Source organism: Typopeltis vanoorti, chromosome 9 (genome assembly GCF_054136105.1).
Source record: "Typopeltis vanoorti isolate ZY-2024b chromosome 9, IOZ_Tvanoo_1.0, whole genome shotgun sequence".
Taxonomy (NCBI): Eukaryota; Metazoa; Arthropoda; class Arachnida; order Uropygi; family Thelyphonidae; genus Typopeltis; species Typopeltis vanoorti.
The window spans coordinates 143,591,962-143,611,133 of NC_143557.1; the positions used below are offsets into that span (position 1 = coordinate 143,591,962).

General features: G+C 35.7%; 1 protein-coding gene across 1 annotated transcript in view; it reads left to right on the forward strand.

The window, feature by feature from the left end:
- The first annotated feature begins 1,581 nt into the window (after window positions 1-1,581).
- The window catches only part of LOC150103649 (carboxypeptidase Q-like), a 47,843-nt gene continuing 30,252 nt past the window's right edge, over window positions 1,582-19,172 (forward strand). The window contains exon 1 of the mRNA XM_090397725.1: window positions 1,582-2,317. Coding sequence (XP_090253851.1) covers window positions 1,808-2,317 — 510 coding nt within the window. The 5' untranslated portion in view covers window positions 1,582-1,807. The remainder of the gene's footprint in view (window positions 2,318-19,172) is intronic.

The following is a 19,172-nucleotide window of genomic DNA, read 5'->3' on the forward strand; positions in this document are numbered from 1 at the left end:
TACTAATTCCCTTCAACCGAATTCCATAATATCTGAAACACATTCACTATATATTTCTTAGTTTTAACACGTTAACCACGGGGGTGGTGTCAAGCAAAACCATATGTTCCGCCGGCAACATATGGTTTTGCTGGTCTATACAGCAGTTTCTGTTGTAGAGGGGATGTGATTCATTAGTTGGTGCCGTTTTATCCCGGTTGTCTCTAATTGCACTGTTTGTTGAAAAATATAATGACTCCTTTAATTATGCATAACCGAAAATTGCCACGTATCCCCTAACGACCTTTCGCGTACCTCCGGGGGGGGGGGTACGCGTACCACACTTTGAGAAACAATGGTCTACAAAAATTACTTGCCCACCTGAGTACTTCACAAATCTTTTATTTTCGTAAATATGAGAGCACCGTTGCCAGACTTACAAATTCCACTATCCTGGGCAGGCATACAAAACATGTATTACTATTCTGGTGTTTTTTCCTCACAAAGCTCGAACACCTTGAACATTACATAGCAGTTCACATGCACATGCGTAGGGCTTTTGAACAACCCAATAATAATAATAATAAATGATACGTTTCCTTGAAATATTTTTCCAACGCTCCGTAAACTTAACATATATTCTAAAACTGAATTAATGAAATTGTTGCGAAAATTTTATTCCCCCCCCCCATGTGTTGATAATATATTACTATTGTTCATGGTAATCAACAGTGTTTTTTTTAAAAAAAATTCACGCTAAAATGTACAACTAATAAGACGTTACACTTTTTGTTTAATGCTAGTTGCTAATGTTGGTTTAAAATGAACCTTCAGAACTTTCCAGCTAATACACTTTGCCAATCCTAGAAGCAATACAAATGTATACCTATGCTGTGTAGCTAAAAATGAGAATATGGTTTGTTGAATATTCTTTCATCTTCAAATTTTCTGAACTGCTATATATTTTAATCAGCAATCTTGAAGCTATTTTTAGCGAAATTTATGAAGTTTAGCAGCAAATATGCATGTTTAAAGGCATTGTATAATGTATTGATTTCTGAAACATTACTGTCGTTTTCTTTTATTCATTATAACAACAACAATTATTATTATTCCCGGCAACTCCAAGGAATCGACAGACAACAATAAATAATGTAATCAAAATTTAATATCAATAATTTTTTCACTTCCTGTACGAAAAAAAAGAAAAAGGGAGAGCTTTGCATCTACCTCCTTAATTAGTGAAAAATGAATTTCGTTAGAGCAACAACTTTACAAGTTTATCTGCTCTTATCCATCTGCCAAAGTAAATTTTCAGATAAACAGAAAAATTAAAGCTGCACATACGACATTTGTATTTTTAATAGATTTACACCAAGCTACACAATTCCTAAGATTCTGAGTTTGTTTGTTTTTAAATAAATTAAATTTATAAATTAAGCTATAGATAACTACTCGATTATCTGTAACAATTATATGTAAATATTCAATGTGATGCTGAGCACTAAAAAGTTGAATGCTGTAATTTACTTTTATATCGCCATCTGGTGTTGCATAATGCGGAAACATCTTTTAGATAAACCGGTAATTTGAAAACTCGTCTGCGGTAAAAACTGAATTGAACTGCCAAGTGTGAACTTTAGACCCTTCCGTGTTTTACATGGTTGTTGTATTGCATGATATAACAGCCCATTTTTGTAACACTAACATCAGTTGTCATGCGACCTCGACCGATTCTTAGTAGAAACCGGATGGTGGTAATTGCATCGTCAGTCACGTGTGTGATATGTGCACTTTCGAAGGTACATTCGAATAATAATATTCAAACATGAAAGGAGTGCGTGAAATGGTTAAGGGAAAGTTGATGCTTTACTATTTTGGTTTTATATGGATTAGCTTCATTAATCCAGTGTCAGGTAGCCCACTGAACTGCACACTACCAGATAATTTGCGCAAAGAAATTTATAAGCATAAAAGTGTGGTAAGAGATATTGTCGAGTATGTGGTCAACGGGAAACAGAAAGGCGAAACCTACAATCAGTTGGCAAAATTTGTGGACACCTTTGGTTCTCGTATAGCAGGTACCAAAAATCTCGAAAATGCTATTGATTACATGGTTAATCTTTTGAAATCCGAGAACTTAGAAAACGTTCATACAGAACCAGCCTTAGTTCCACATTGGGAAAGAGGAAATGAATCCGCTTGGATGCTTTATCCACGAAAACAAAAAATGGCAATTCTTGGGCTTGGTGGTAGCATTGGCACTGGTCCTGATGGAATAACAGCAGAAGCTTTAATTGTGGGGAGTTTCAATGAGCTGAAGTCCAAAGCTAACCAGGTAGTTAAGTATGCATGCTTAAATATTTTAATGCATCTTAGACGTTTTTCCAAAAGTGAATTTTATAATGTAAAAGAATGTGAAAATTTTTAGAATACTTTTCATTAATTTTGCTTATTGAGTTTATTTATTTATTTATATTTTTTTCACATAGGCACAAATAGTGTGCCCATATGTTGTTATTTTTTATCTTTAGTGTAGTGGTTGATTGTGACATAATTCAACAGATTCTGGATTTATTATTATTATAGATAAACAAAAAAAGTTCTGATTTAAGTTTTTGGATAGGGGAATAGTTTTTATTCCACTGAATAACCTGAAACTCCTCAAAGAAGGAATTCTAATAGTTATGATAATCATTATGGCTTCCCTAGGAGCCACAACTTTCTAAAAATATTCCTCTGGATGGAGATGAACAGAATCTCTGCCTTCGAAATGGATATATATTTTCAGATTTATTCTGAATATGTTTGATAAGGAGTAATGTGGGTCTGGTGTTTTGTGGTACATAATCACAGTGATCTGACACTCCAAGGTAGTGTTAGGCAACATGCTGACCTCTCATTCTCTGAAAACTACTACTGGTTAAGAAAGTTGGGAACAAAATACATCACACTGGGCAGATCATATAGTTCATCTCAGAAAATAGTTGTTGAATTATGATTTTGGAAGGTTGGAATATAACAGTGTTATGTAAGACAGGAGCACATAAAGCAGAAGAGGTAGAGTTAGCAGAAGAATTACAGAAATATCATGTCAGCATAATTGGTGTTACTGAGATTCATGTTGGAGGTTTAATGGAATATTATCAGCACTGAGAAAGGATTAAAAACAATTTTAATACTTCCAATATTTCGTCTCTGTCACAGAGACATCTTCAGGAATTATAAAAAAAACTGATTATAATAACACACACACACACACACACACACACACACACACAAATAAATAAAATAGTGAGTGAAACTAAAGTCCTATCTAGGTGGTGCACCTTCTGTGGGTATTTGCAGGTGGCCAAGGATGTAAAGAGGGATCTCTAATAATTAACGTTTCTTTCCCAAATTTTGGGGAGTTTCTTCCTAGGATTTACATCCTAGGCCACCTGCAAATGCCCATAGAGGGTGCATCACATAGATAGGACTTTAGTTTCACTCACTATTGTATTTATTTGTGTGTGTGTGTGTGTTGTTATAAACAGTTTTTTTGTAATCCCTGAAGATGTCTCTGTGACAGATACGAAATATTGGAAGTATTAAAATTGTTTTTAATCCTTTCTCAGTGCTGATAATATTTCATTAAACCTCCAACATGACTTCTTCACAACACTTAAGCCTCAACATACGGTGTTACTGAGAAGAGCCAAAATAGGTTCAGATACTTCTAACTAGTAACTATGGTAACTTTTCCAATTTCACTATATGACTGTAGCAACATGGCGAAAGAGAGTAGTTATTCAACATGTTCCTTCAACAAAAGCCAAAAAATAATTAAATAAAAAATAATTTTATTTATTTAAAGTCCGAATATGAAATGAAACTGGCTCCGCATCTAAAGACAATCCACAAGAATTCTATCGATATGCTGCAAGTAAAAGAAAGAATGAATATGAAAGGATAACTCTTCTTAACATCAGCACATGTGCTAAAAGAGTGTCAACTGAACTGGCCATTCCTTTGACCAGGCTATTTAATATGATTCTCAGAACAGGGGAGATTCCACAGGAATGGAAGGAATGTATGGTAATTGTATGAAAAGAGTATGAAAAGAAACTGGCTCTGCATCTAAAGACAATCCACAAGAATTCTATCGATATGCTGCAAGTAAAAGAAAGAATGAATATGAAAGAATAACTTCTAAATCCTGATGGTGTGAGGGTTACAGATGCAGAAGAGGTTGTTCAGTTAATGAGTGTCCATTTTGTCAAAGCTATCAACCTGTTGTACACAACATTGAACTCACTGTTACCTCTTCACTAGATGAAGAAACGCAGGTGTATGAGGACAAAGTATTAGAGCTGTTCCACAAATTGAATAAGAATTCAGCAATAGGGACTGATGGGACATAGCACGTGTGCTAAAAGAGTGTTCAGCTGAACTGGCCATTCCTTTGATCAGGCTGTTTAATATGATTCTCAGAATGGGAGATTCTGCAGGAATGGAAGGAATGTATGGTAATTCCATTGCACAAGGGTGGTGCAAAGACCAATGTATCCAACTATCGACCAATTAGTATCTCAGGAATGGTGGTGAACATTTTGGAAAAATTGGTTAGGAATTGCATTTGGAAATGGGTTGACAGTGAATCTCTACTTTGCAATGAACAACATAGGTTTACTAAGGGAAGATCATGTTTTAGCAACTTGCTCACATTCTATAACAATGTTACCATTGAACTAGACAAGTGGAATGGATACACCATGATACTTTTGGATTTTGCTAAGGATTTTGACAGAATACAGCAATGCAGACTGCTGCATAAATTGGAGAAAATGGGTTTGGATTATAAAATATTAGCATGGATAAGAGGATGGCTGACTGACTATATCAAAAAGTGGTACACGAGGGATGTGAATCTCCAAGATTTAAGCTAACTAGTGGTGTACCACAATTATCAGTGCTTGATTCACTATTATTGACATTGGGAAGGATTTGACAAGCAACATACATCTATTTGCTGATGATGCAAAGATAGGTAGGGTAATCAGCAATGCTGCTGATATGCAGTACTTGCAGAATGATTTGAATAGGCTGGAATTGTGGGCATGGGAAAATGGGTATCAGTTCAATGTCAGTAAATGTAAAGTCATTCAATTCGGCATGATTAGATATCCAATATCGTATTATATTGGTGGGATGATGAGGCTAGGGATCTTGGAGAATAGATAGGAAGTTGAAGTTCAGGGGTCATGTGGCAAAGATTGCAAATACAACTCAAAAGATAATTGCAATGCTGAAACGAATGTATGCATGTAAAAATAAGGATGTTATTTTGTCTCTTTACAAGGCCCTGATAAGACTTGGACTATTGTGCGCAGGTCTGGTTTCCGTCATGATTCTGATATATTGAAGAGTACAAAGGAGAGTGTTAAAAATTATATCAGGATTGTGGAATACTGAGTATGAAGACAGATTGAGAATTTGTAGACTGCAGACACTAGCAGACAGGAAGAAAGATGGGAGATATGATTGAGACTTACAAACTTCTGAAAAGGTCATACAGGATTTCAATTTATGGAAGGTAGGGAAAGGACAAGAGGGCACCCTTGGAAGCTGAGAATGAAGGCCACTAATGAGGACTAGATATTTCTCTCATAGGGTGGTGCATTGCCATTGGATGTTGGGAGTGCAAGCAGCGTGAATGAATTCAAGAATAAATATCATAGTTGGTGTGTTATATGACCTCCCTCAATGAGTCAGATTCCCTGGAGTCTCTCTTAATAATAGTAATACATTTTTTTTTTTTTAAGACAAACCTTATAAACTTAAGGAGCTATACAAGCTGGTCCAGAGCAGGCATTTACCCATGCTTGCAGTGGGACTTGAACCCACAACCTGCTGGTTGGAGGGGAATGTGCTATTACTCAGCCAATGAGGCCAGCTGTGGATACTGAGACTTAGTTATATTGTCTGTTAAAAGGTAAATGAAAATGAAACAGCTGTAAATGAAACTCATCAATATACAAATACTATATTTTTTGAATAATGGCTTCACACATATAAGAGAAAACTGAATATAATTTATTATTCCTATATATTTCACTCAATATATCATGAGATTCTTTCAGGGAGAAAACAGAACTGGTAATAACATTTAAATTCTGAATACAAGAACGACTCATACAACATGCTTATAATATCGCATGTCTCAGGTGCAGCTGTCCAGTAGCAGGAAATACTATTAGAGTTCAGAGATGTGGGAATAGAGGTATAATTATTTAATTAATTTAAAAATAATAAATAAATAAAATATTAAAAAATTAGAAACAATTAACAGCAATCACTTCCCAAAACTTAGAAATAGGTATACATTTGGTCCGATTAAGATTAGGATGGTGGCATATGGCTTCATATGATTAAAAAAAATAGACAATTGGAATTGAGTCTACTGTAGTGTAGCATCTTGGTATGGTTCCAATGAACCTTGTGTCTAGTGTCAATGGCATGAGAAGTAAGGCCTAAACCTTTTAGAATCCAAAAATCTTATGACTCGCTCTTGTATTTAGAATTTAAATGTTGTTACCAGTTTTTCTGTCTTCTTCCTGAAAGACACTCATGACATAGAGTGAAAAATATAGGAGTAATAAATTATGTTTAGTTCTCTCTCTCACTCACTCACAGTCTCTATTAAACAACTAGTCCGTACAGAAAGTGTTTTTTTGGGTGAAAAAAGAGCAAAGCTTAAAGTTTAAAGTATATCACCATATACTTTAAACAGATAAAAGTCGGTCTTACTGAAAAGAAAAAATATATATTTTTTATTTTATTTTATTTTATTTTTTTAAAGAATATAAGTAGTGCAACTTTCAGAGATGAACTGTGGACTCAAATATTATTTGAGGAAAAAATGAAACCATCTGAAAATAAGTACTATCAAACCTTAAAGACCTAATATCAAAATCTGAAAAAAACATTTCACTACTGATTTAGCAAAGAAATCTTGTATGAAGGATGCCTGCATAAATAAAAAAATCAGAACTTCATGTCAGTCTCTAGAAGTTCCTGGTAAAGAAGAAATCATATTGAAAGTTTCTGGCATATATTTTCATGTTTCCTTAGAGAATACAGAGAAAAATGTAAGCTATGTGTAAAATTAACCAAAAATTCTTTGGAAGATTTGAGATTAATATAGGAGATAATCAGTGAAGCTGGCAAATTGGGAATTTGGTATGATAAAAGCAAAAAAACTGAAAATATGGATATTTTAGAATATTTTTATTTCAGTTTGCAATATAGTAGATAACAATACTTCAAGTAGAAAAAAAGCATCAGAAAGATGAAATGTTGAAAGTGGAATAGATGATATTAGATCAAAAATGCTCAGATATGGCGCTATACAAATTTTAATGCAAATGCATACATTGCATAATTCAGAAAGCCTAGTCAGAAGGTTGAATTCCAGATGATTTTGGTAGATCTCTTAATACTCATCTATAAAATGGGAGAAACTGAATATTAGAATTGCAGGGGAATTTCCCACCACTAATATATATACAATTGTATGCTTTTTCCTTGAAGTTGGTCTCTCTATAGGAAGAGACTATCTTCAACAAAATATTGAATTAAGAATCATGCATACTACTTGGTTGAAAAGACTACCGCCCGGAAATAAACACTTTTATAGGACTTGACAGTGCGAGCAAACAAAGTTTGCACCTGAAAATATCTTCAGGACTGGGGTAAGGTAGTACAACACCAGGCAACTCGCAGCAAAGGTGGAGCAAGCTAACATCACTCTTATCTCAGTATCTCCCATAATGCAAAACACATCTTCTTGTAGATATGTATAATGTTATGCATTAAGGGAAGGGCCACTACCCAGACTAGTTTCAACCTTTATTGAGGTCTCTTCAGTGGGAGCCAGGCCCAGAGGTGGAGATACCACGCAGAAGCAATGGAAGGTCATCTTTGCCTATAGGAGTTGCCAAACGGTGTGCTAACTTTTTATTAAATTACTCTGGATTTAGAGAAAGATGTTGAAAGTTTATTTTTCACTTGGTTAGACTATAATAAATTTAGTTTAATCTGTTATCCAAGTGTGAGCAAACAAAGTTTGTTCCTGAAAATATCTTCAGGACTGGGGACAAGTGTTTAAAGGATTACACTAAATTTATTATAGTCTAACCAAGTGAAAAATAAACTTTTGACATCTTTCTCTAAATCCAGAGTAATTTAATATAAAGTTGGCACACCGTTTGGCAACTCCTATAGGTAAAGATGACCTGCCATTGCTTCTGCCTGGTATCTCCACCTCTGGGCCTGGCTCCGCTCCCACTGAATGTCGAAAGTAGTCTGGGTAGTGGCGCTTCCCTTAATGCATAACATTATACATATCTGTAAGGAGATGTGTTTTGCATTATGGGAGATACTGAGATAGGAGTGATGTTAGCTTGCTCCACCTTTGCTGCGAGTTGCCCGGTGTTGTACTACCTTTCCGCACTCCTGAAGATATTTTCAAGCAGAAACTTTGTTTGCTCACACTTGGATAAAGGATTAAACTAAATTTATTATAGGCTAACCAAGTGAAAAATAAACTTTTGACTTGACAGTGCATGTAAAGGCATATAAAAGTGTTTATTTCCATTGGGCAATAGTCTTTTCAACCTTATTGACTCCTGATCTTCATTTCATAAGAAGATCCTTCAGTGAATGATGGTTATTGGTTTCTTTCAGATTCTTCTTCAAGTGTTAACTTTAAGAAGAATCTTATCAAATCCATGTGTACTAACAACTGAGTGAAGTTTGTGTATAATGTTGAAAAGTGCTTCTCGATATGGGACACCGATTCATAGTAGAGGAGATATACCAGTGATGATAGTAACTTTTTTTTTTCTCCATTTGTTTATAGTCTTAACTTTTCATATCTTCATTCTACTTCTCATGAGTCTCTTCTATTCTGTGTTCTACATGTTTGGTATATATTACAATCCCTGGACATTAGAAAAGGGGATTCTCAGTTGTTTGTTACTACTTTTGATCCATCTTTGGCAAAACAGACATTTCTGGATGGGACCCTGGCTAGGATCAGTCAGTTAGTTGGCATGCCACTAAGGAAGAAGAGAAGTGTTGCAATTCTCCTCTGTAGTCTGGGGACAGGGTCCAAGACTTGCTGTGGTACCAGTATACGTTCATAAATTGGTAAGATTGACCATGTAGTCCTGAGTTGAAGGATGAATGGGCATGCAGAAAGTATTAAGTAGGAAGGAATTTACATTGAATTATAAAGCAAGTGAGTAAGGAAGAAGACAAGTGTTGCAGTGTCTCCTCTGTAGTCTGGGGACAGGGTCCAAGACTTGCTGTGGTACCAGTATACGTTCATAAATTGGTAAGATTGACCATGTAGTCCTGAGTTGAAGGATGAATGGGCATGCAGAAAGTATTAAGTAGGAAGGAATTTACATTGAATTATAAAGCAAGTGAGTAAGGAAGAAGACAAGTGTTGCAGTGTCTCCTCTGTAGTCTGGGGACAGGGTCCAAGACTTGCTGTGGTACCAGTATACGTTCATAAATTGGTAAGATTGACCATGTAGTCCTGAGTTGAAGGATGAATGGGCATGCAGAAAGTATTAAGTAGGAAGGAATTTACATTGAATTATAAAGCAAGTGAGAAACCATCTTGGGATAGTATAATAGTTCAAAGCATTTGGAGATAGGTTGGATGATTGTTTTGGATTTATGGAATGGAGGTACCACACTATAGATCAATTTGCATTTTTCTCTGGTTGTTAAGATTTTGGAAAAATGTATATTGAATTGACAGATGAGGGCAGTATCATTTATGCAGACAAGCATGGATTTGTTAAGGGACACTCTTATTTTAGTAATCTGATTGCCTTTTATAATAAAAGTAAAAAGAAGAGTGGATGAGGAAAAGGCATGTACTGTCTTTTTATGGATTGTGTAGAGGCATTTCATAAGATGTCATATGATAAGTTGATATTTAAGTTGCAACATATGAGTTTAGATATCAGGTTAGTGGATTGGAAATTGGCTTTCAAATAGATATCCAAGTTGTTCAACAGGGAAGCGGTATCAGAAAGAAGGAAAGTTATAACTGGGATTCCATTATTGGGACCATTACTGGTTACCCTTTATGTCAATATTGTCACTGGATTAGAGAAAGAGAGAGAAATTTAGTTGTTTGTAGATAATGTGAAGTTTGAGAAGGCTATTAGTAATAATGCTGATGGTGTGGCTCTTCATGATGACTTGAATAAGCTGGAAAGGTTGGCAAATGTATGGCAATGTCAGCTGAATTTAACACAGCTAAATGAAAAGTTGAAATTTGGAATCCAGAGAGGGGCCTGCATACACTCTTGGTGGAGCTATACTGGATAAAGTGGAGAAGGCAAGAGATCTTGGGTGATAGTAAATGGAGATTTGAAGTTCAGAAATACTGCATATTGCAAAGGCTGTGAATGCAACCCAGAAGATTGCTACAGTACTAAGGAGGACATTGAAGGAGAGCAGGAAGGGAGATGCTATCAAAGGCCTTTTGAAGTCCAGGGACGGCATATATAGAGGTGTTGGGAATTGGAAAGAAGATAAATATTCTTGCCACAGCCATACGAAGAGACAAACACTCTGTTTTTTTTTTTTTTTTTTTTTTTTTTTTTTTTTTTTTTTGATGTGGTAGCCCTGCCCTGCAAGAGGATTTGAATAAGCTAGATAGATGGGCAAATGAATGGGGCTGTCAGTTTAACACAGCAAAATGTAAGGTCCTGAGGTTTGGGAAACATCAATGGGAGGAGTTAAACTGCAGGAAGTAGGGGAGACAAGAGATCTGGGGTCGATGATTGATAGAAAACTGAAATTTAGGGGACATATTGTAAAGGTAGTGAAGGTAACACAGAGGATTGCTGCAATAATGGGAAGGACACTGATAATTTCACCATACTTTAACTTTGTGATCGCAAGTGCTTCTCTGTTGAACACATTAATCACAAGACCTATAACTTTCAGGAAACGTACTTAAGACCCATTGAGGACTTTACCCTTAGAAATTTCAGTGTCGTAGATAAGGACAGAACTGGAGGTGGTCCTGCTCATGGAGGAGTAGCTATCCTAGTGTGCAGTCATACTCCTTTCCATCAGGTCCAAATTAATACTTCTCTGGAAGCAGTAGTGATTCGCTTCTCTGTGGGATTTCTTATTACAGTAAGTTCAATTTATTTACCACCAAATGCCGAGTTAAATGAAATTGATCTTGATAACATTATCTCACAACTATCTGAACCCATACTTTTGATGGGTGACTTTAAGGGTCACAATATTCTATAGCAGGGGTGTTCAACCCGTCGATCGCGGAGAGATTTTTGGTCAATCTCTTGTGTATTCCTCCTTATAAATTTAATTAAAACTGAAAACATAATATTTTATTTTTCATTATTTTGTATTATTTTTAATTCGCTTTAAGTGTATTGCTATTGTTTATTTATTTTTCGTTAAAATTGTCAAATCAGTAGTTTTCTTATAAGTCCGGGTAAATGAATTAATTTGGATCAGTGAAAGTCAAACAGCGAGCCGAGTGAATACGATTATAAGCAAAGTGTAAAAACTCGATTGTAGCTTAAATATTAAATATTCCAAAGCACATTACATAGATTTTTTACTTAGGTTAAGTCCCATGTGAATATTGTAAAAAAATAAACTTTGTCTCATTATAGTTTGTATTAGATGTTTTTGTAAATAACTCTTTTTGAAGCTAACTGTATATATACTACTTTAATAAGAATATGTTAGAGTGTTAAAAACAAAGGCAGTGTTTTGTCGCCAAATCTGTACATGGCATTAGAAAGATTGTTATTGAAACTTGTATGTATGAGAAAGGCTTGCAGGCTCTAAGTGTAAACATCTTTGCAGTCAGTCAGTCAGAAAGAGTTGAAACTGCTTTCTGATGGCTGGCAACTTACAATTGAAAGCGGAGGAGAACCAAAGGCTTGCCAAACTTGAAACTTAAGATGAAAGACTCATACCGATTCTTTATGGTTTGCCAAACTTCATGCGAAGTCTCAGAGGAGGCCTAATAAAAAGGAACTGAAGCAAGCAGGTGTCCCGGTTCCAGAATTGCTGTCAGAGAGGAGGCCGCCCGGTCCAGAGTTGCCGTCAGAGAGGCTGCCCAGATCCACGTTGTCTGAGAGAGGAGTTTCCCGCTTCCAGAAAGGAGTTTCTCGGTTACAGACGTCGCTAGAGTGTGACTACTTCTATGCCGCAGACAAGGTTTCAAATTGTCAAAAGGAACAGTTCCAATTGCCGGAGAAAAGTTTCAAGGCCAGAGAGGGATCCAGTTAACTGTTGGCGGCAGTTCTAGCTGTTGAAACGGCAGAAAAAGAAGGCAGTTGTCCAGGCATTTTTGGCGAGCCCAAGCAGAGGAGAAAAGGCAAGGCAAATTTCCCGAAGCACCTTCACTCATAAGTTTTTCTTTTCACCAAGGGAGAGTAACCTTTTGCCGGAGCTGAATGGATCTGAGACTAAAGAATTGCCATAGAACTTTTAGTGAAAGACTTTTGACTGAATGTGAGATACAGAGCCTTTGTATGTTCAAAACTTTTATATAATTCCTGTTATAGTTGATACAAGAAAGACTTTTAAGATATATGATTAATAGTGTTAAGAAATGTCCATAAGAGAATCAATTGGCATGTTAGAGGTTGATATCAAATGTGTCAAGATAACTTAACACAGATTTAGGTAACCTCTTTGCGAGTAAGTTTAGAGATTAATAAGTAAAAATTTTGCAGCTGAGAGTAGGTAACCTTATGTGTTAAAGAAAGTACAGTATTTAATGTTGAAGAAAGAAGATTCTAATTTTTGCTAAAGAGTTTTTATAGATGGATAGAGAAAGCAATCTCCCTAATGATAAAATTGTGTATATTTTATAGTAATGTAAATAATTGTCCTTTTGACTTTCTTGTTAAAAGAGTGCTGCCTGTTTGTTTATTTACAACTGCACTGTTTCTAAAATAAATCGGACTTGTTGAGCGGGAATCTAAGTGAGTTGGCCAAAGCATGAAATTAAGATAAAGAATAGACCACGACTGTTTGTGGAAGTTTTAATGTAGGAATTTGTGTTAGAGAAAGAGAAATCTACCAGCCTTATATTTGAGTTCTTTTTGCTAATCAAAGATATTAGTGGCGTAGTCTCATTTTAAATAAATTTTCTAATATCTTAGGCATAAGACTCTTAATGTGAAAGGTAGATAAACATAGCACATAATAAGATAAACAAAAGAGATTCTGAGAGAGAAAGCGTGCACAGCAAATTAGAATAACTGAGAATAAAGTATAGAGTAAAAGACATCACAAGTAATTAATAGAAATTACAAGTATACAAAGTTAAATAATAATAAAAGTTTCCAATGTCGCAGTAATGACTGGATAGCAAAAGTAGACGCATAACAAAAGCCCATCGTATGAGTTTCATTTAATTTGAGGATAATCATGAGTGTATCAAAGAAATCGAAGAAGTATCATTTTCACAAGGCATGGGAAACGGATTTTTTCTTTACAATGGTAATTGGAAAGTGTTGTTTGATTTGTAATTCATCTGTAGCAATTCCAAATAAAGGTAATATTGAGAGACATTTTCGATCGTTACATGCAAAATATGAAGATTTTCCCAAAAATTCCAAAATACCTAAATCAAAAATTATAAATTTAAAGGCAGGACTTTCTGGACAACAAAATATGATTTCGAAAGTAATAAATAAACCAATATCAGTCACTATTGCATCTTTGAAAGTGTGTCATTTATTAGCAAAAGCAAAAAAGCCTTTTACTGATGGAGAGTTAATAAAAGAATCTTTTCTTGCATCAGCAGAATCTTTATTTTCGGATTTTAAAAATAAAAATGAAATCATTTCCAATATTAAAGATTTACAACTTTCCAGAACAACAGTTTTGAGAAAAGTTGAAATTTTAAGTGCCAATCTGAATACTCATTTAATGTCAGACATTCACCAGTGTGTTGCTTTTTCATTACAATTTGATGAATCAAACGACTTCACTGATATTGCTCAGTTAATGGTATTTATTCGCATGGTATTTCAAGATTATTCAAGATAAGAACTTTTGAAAATTATACCATTATTGGGAAGTACTAGGGGAGAAGACATTTTTTCGGCATTTGATGAATTTGTGAAACAAATATCCATATTTCGTAAACAATTTCGTATCCATCATAAATTTCAATATAATGTTTCAATAAATTTCAGTATAAAATTTCAATTATCAAAGTATTGGAACCTTATTACAAAAAGGACTACAGGAGCGTTTCTGAGTGCCAGAACTCAGAAAAACCTACTAAGGTAAGTAGCAGCCAATTCTCTATATAACTTAGCAATACTAAGACCATGGAAAAGCCACTAATGTTCGAAGAAGTTTACAGAGAGTTCCTAAGATTAGGAAAACTCTGAAACGATAACTGGCCAGGGAAGATAAAACTGTACGACACATTCCTCCCTGCAGCAGTCACAGACGACATCATAGACGATGCACACCCTCAACAAGACTTAGCACTCTTGCCGCAACTGGAAGAACAAGCAACACATAGCAACGCCTACCAAACAGCAGAATTGCACACAGACTTCCAGAAAGTACAAAAGAGAAGAAAAATATCTAACACGACAGAAATACCCAAAACAAGAGAAACAGACAAAGGAACAAATGAAAGAATATCCCCAGTCATCCTAAGGGCCAAGGAACACTGGACATTGATTGCCACCATTGTGAAAACAACAGAAATTGCCTTCACAAAAGCAACAAACATGGAAGAAGGAATATGCATTCAACCTAAGACATCGACAGACTACAGAAACATAACAAAATTCTTGGATAACAACAACCTACCGTATCACACATTCTAACTCAACAGCGACAGACATCTGAAAGTAGTACTAAGAGGAATCACAGAAACAATATCAACAGAAGAAGTCTCCACAGCCCTACATAACAAAGGATTTAACCCCATTAAGGTAAGCCGAATGCACAGAGCAGACAAGACTCTCTACCCCTTGATCCTAGTCGTAATCTCAAAAGACCAGAAAGATATATATGACCTCCAAACCATTTGCAACCTAATTATAAAAGTAGAATCTCTGAGACGCAAATCCACAACAACACAATGTCACAGATGTCAGAAGTTCGGTCATACACAGCGATGCTGCAAACCTGAATTCCGATGTGTGAAATGTGGAGGAAAACACGCCGCACTAGAATGCAAGAAACCACTCACCCAGCCAGTGAAATGTGCTAACCGTGGGGGCCCACACCCCGCCAGCTACGGAGGGTGTACAGCACATCCCCCAAAGCAGCAAGCCCATACACGAAAGCAGACCACCCAACAAATCACAGCCTCCACAACAAACGGAAGAACATATGCAGAAGTTGCAAGCCCAACCCAACAACAAGACTCCAAACCCAAAACAAACCATTCATACCAAATCCGCAATACCAATCTCCTCAACATAACATGCTACATAGGCGAGATGCTTGCAGAACTCTGCCAAACTGACCCAACAGAAGAGGCCAAGGACATCATTCTAAAACACACACAGATTTTATTCTCTGCGATCCTTAATGGATAAAAGCAAAATAAAACCCAACTCTCTACAGATCATCAGCTGGAATGCTAACGGACTACCCAACAAAGCAGTAGAACTACAGGAATTCGCAGCAGAAACCCAAGCAGACATCATCTTAGTAAATGAAACACACCTGCGTCCATCTGACAAGACAAGAATCAACAACCACACAGACCAAATAACCTATGCAAGAGGAGGAGGAACTGCCATCTTCATTAAAAGAAGTATAAAACACAATGCAATTCCCACACCTCAAACAGAACACATGGAAACAACAGGAATTGAAATACGCATGGAGAACACAAGCAGTATCATGGTATTTGCAGCATACATCCCCCCCAAATAAAAAAACTCCTAGAATCAGATCTGGACGAAATACTAAATGCAGGTAAAGCAGTAATCATAGCTGGAGATTTTAATGCCAAACATTCAGCCTGGAATAGCAGAAACTCAAATATCAACTCTTATACTACTTCACGAAACATAGCAGTAATAGGACCCACAGAACCCATACACTACGGAGCAACTGGACGTCCTGATGTACTCGATATAGCTATATTAAGAAACAGTGCACAGCTATGAAATACATGCAGTCAACGAATTAAGTTCTGATCACAACCCCATCATATTGCAACTAGGCACCACACAAGATTTAACGGAAAATACCTCCACCTTTATAAACTGGAAACAACTTCCCTCAGCCTTCCAGGAAATTCTTGGGCCAGTTCCACATATAATATCCACTGAAGACATAGAAAAAGCAGTAAAAAAAAAGCAAGTACTAACAGCAGTATCACAGGTAACGCATACAACCAAATACGCACCACCAAATAAACTCCCATAGGACATAAAATGTCTTATCTGACAGAAAAACAGATTAAGAAGAAAATATCACAGAACATTGGATCCTGCAGATAAGTAGGCAGTTAACAGAGCTGCAAACCAGGTTTGGTATGCCCTAAAGGATCACCGTAACGAACTCTGGAATAACAAAATACACCAATTAAACACAGAGGATCAATCATTGTGGAGAATGATGAGATCACTTCGTTCAAAACGTAACTCGCTTCCCCCAATGCAAGGAGAATATAGAATCCCCTACAGTGATGAGGAAGAGGTAGAAGCATTTACAGACAGCTTAGAAAGACAATGCAATGCCAATTATGCCAGTGTAGATTTAAGCTTCATAAGAAAAATCCACACCAAAGTGCATAAAATAACTCAAAATGCCTCACTCCAATCCAACAACAAATCCGTGTCACCAACAGAAATATATGACATCATTCTTTCTTCTTTGAGTGCCATCTCCTATCAGAGGTCGGCCACCACCTTGGCAAATTTTGAGTGATTCTCAGCTACTCTGAGCAGTCTCTCAGAGTTCATACCAGTCCACTGTCTGATGTCTGCCAGCCAAGATTTTCTTCGTCTTCCTTGTCCTCTTCTTCCATATATCTTCCCTTTTATAATCAGTTGAAGTATCTTATATTTTTCATTACGAAGTAAGTGACCAAGATATGCAGTTTTCCTTCTTTTTATGGTATCTAAAAGTTCATGTGATTTCCCCATTTGTTCCAGTACTTCCTGATTGGACATTTTTGCTGTTCATGGGATTTTTAACATTCGTCTGTATAACCACATCTCAAAGGCTTCAAGTCTTTTTATTGATGTTGTTTTTAAAGTCCAAGTTTCTGCACCGTACAGACCATACATAGCATTTAACCATGTGTGCTCTAAGTTTAAACTGTGGTTACACAGTGTTGATTTAATCAAGAGAAAATTTTTTCTTGCCATTTCAATTCTAACTTTTATTTCCATTTCTGGATTGCAATCTTCATTTAACCAGCATCCGAGATATTTAAACTTTGCCACTCTTTCTATTTGTTTCCTGTTTAAAGAAAGTGCTAAATTAAGAATTGGTTTCTTACTTATGACCATGAATTTAGTTTTGGTGATATTTATTTTTAATCCCATTTTTTCACTCTCTTCATTTATTAGTTCCAAAAGATTTTGAAGATCCTGAATATTGTCAGCCAGAAGAGCTGTATCATCGGCATATCGGATGTTACTGATGATTTCACCATTTACACTAATCCCTTCCTTTCTTCCTTCCAAGACTTTTTTGAAATATGGCTTCTGAGTAGATGTTAAAAAGAAGAGGTGACAGCACACATCCTTGCCTTACTCCTCGTTTGATGTTAATGGAGTCTGTAATAATGTCATCAACTTGAACAGATGCCTTTTGGTTCCAATATAAGTTTTCAATGATCCTGATGTCTTTACCATCTAATCCAATTCTTTTTAATACAATCATTTTAGCATGTTGGACTTTGTCAAATGCTTTCTCGAAGTCGATAAAGCAAATTAATATTACCTTGTTTTGGTTAATACATTTTTGAAATAAGATCTGATGAGAACAGAAAAGGGCCTCTCTTGTTCCCAAGCCCTTTTCTAAAGCCGAATTGAGTATCACTGATGGTGTCTTCACATATTTTGTATATTCTTTTTTGAATTATTTTCAGAAACATTTTGAGAATGTGACTCATTAGGCTGATCATTCTGTAGTCATTACAAGTTTTCGCATTTACTTTTTTAGGTAGCATGATGAAGGTCGACTGTAACCAGTCGAGGGATTATGCCTGTATCGTAGATCTTATTAAATAGCTTTACTAATATGTTAATGTTGTCACCTTCTAATAACTTTACTATTTCTGCTGGTATTCTATCTAGTCCTAGGGCTTTATCGTTTTTAGCTGAGTTTAGTGCACATTCTACCTCTGATCTTAGAATGCATGGACCTTCCATATGTTTATAAGTATTTTATGGGTTCTGTCTGTTATCAGTAAACAGTTCTTCTATATATTTCACCCATTCTTGTATTTTGTCATCCTTTTTGGATATAATTTCTCCCTTTTTGTTTCGAAGGATACATAATTGTATTTTCTTACATATACCGGAGGTCTCTTTCATCTTTTTGTGTAGATTAAAATTGTCATGCTTTTCCTATAGAATTTCTATTTCTTTACATTTTTCATTCATCCAGATTTCTTTTGTTTCTTTGATCTTGTGTTTAATAATTTTCTGAACCTCTGTATATTTTGTTGGATTATGATTTTTATATGATCTGCGTTGATCCATGAAAGAAAGAATTTCATCAGTCATCCAATCTTTCTTTTTTACTGCTCTATTAGGACATAAGGTATTGGTACATTTCTCTATGAAGACAGATTTCAATTTGTCCCACGATTCATCAACCCTCATGATGTCATCATTCTTGATAAGTGCTAGCTCTTGATTCAGATCTTGACTCAATTTGCTTCTTATCTGTGTTTTTTAATTTTCCCAAATCAAACCTTTTTTGTTGATGTTTCTTAAGTATAGCTTTCAGTCTAAGTTGTAACTCTGCCACTAGTAGCTTATGATCAGAAGCAATATCTGCGCTAGGATAGGTTTTTGTACTCTTTATAGAACTTCAAAATCGTTTTCTTATGACATCATAAGAAAACTAAATAACAAAAAGGCTCCAGGTCCAGATGGTATAAGGAACAAGGTGCTCAAGCT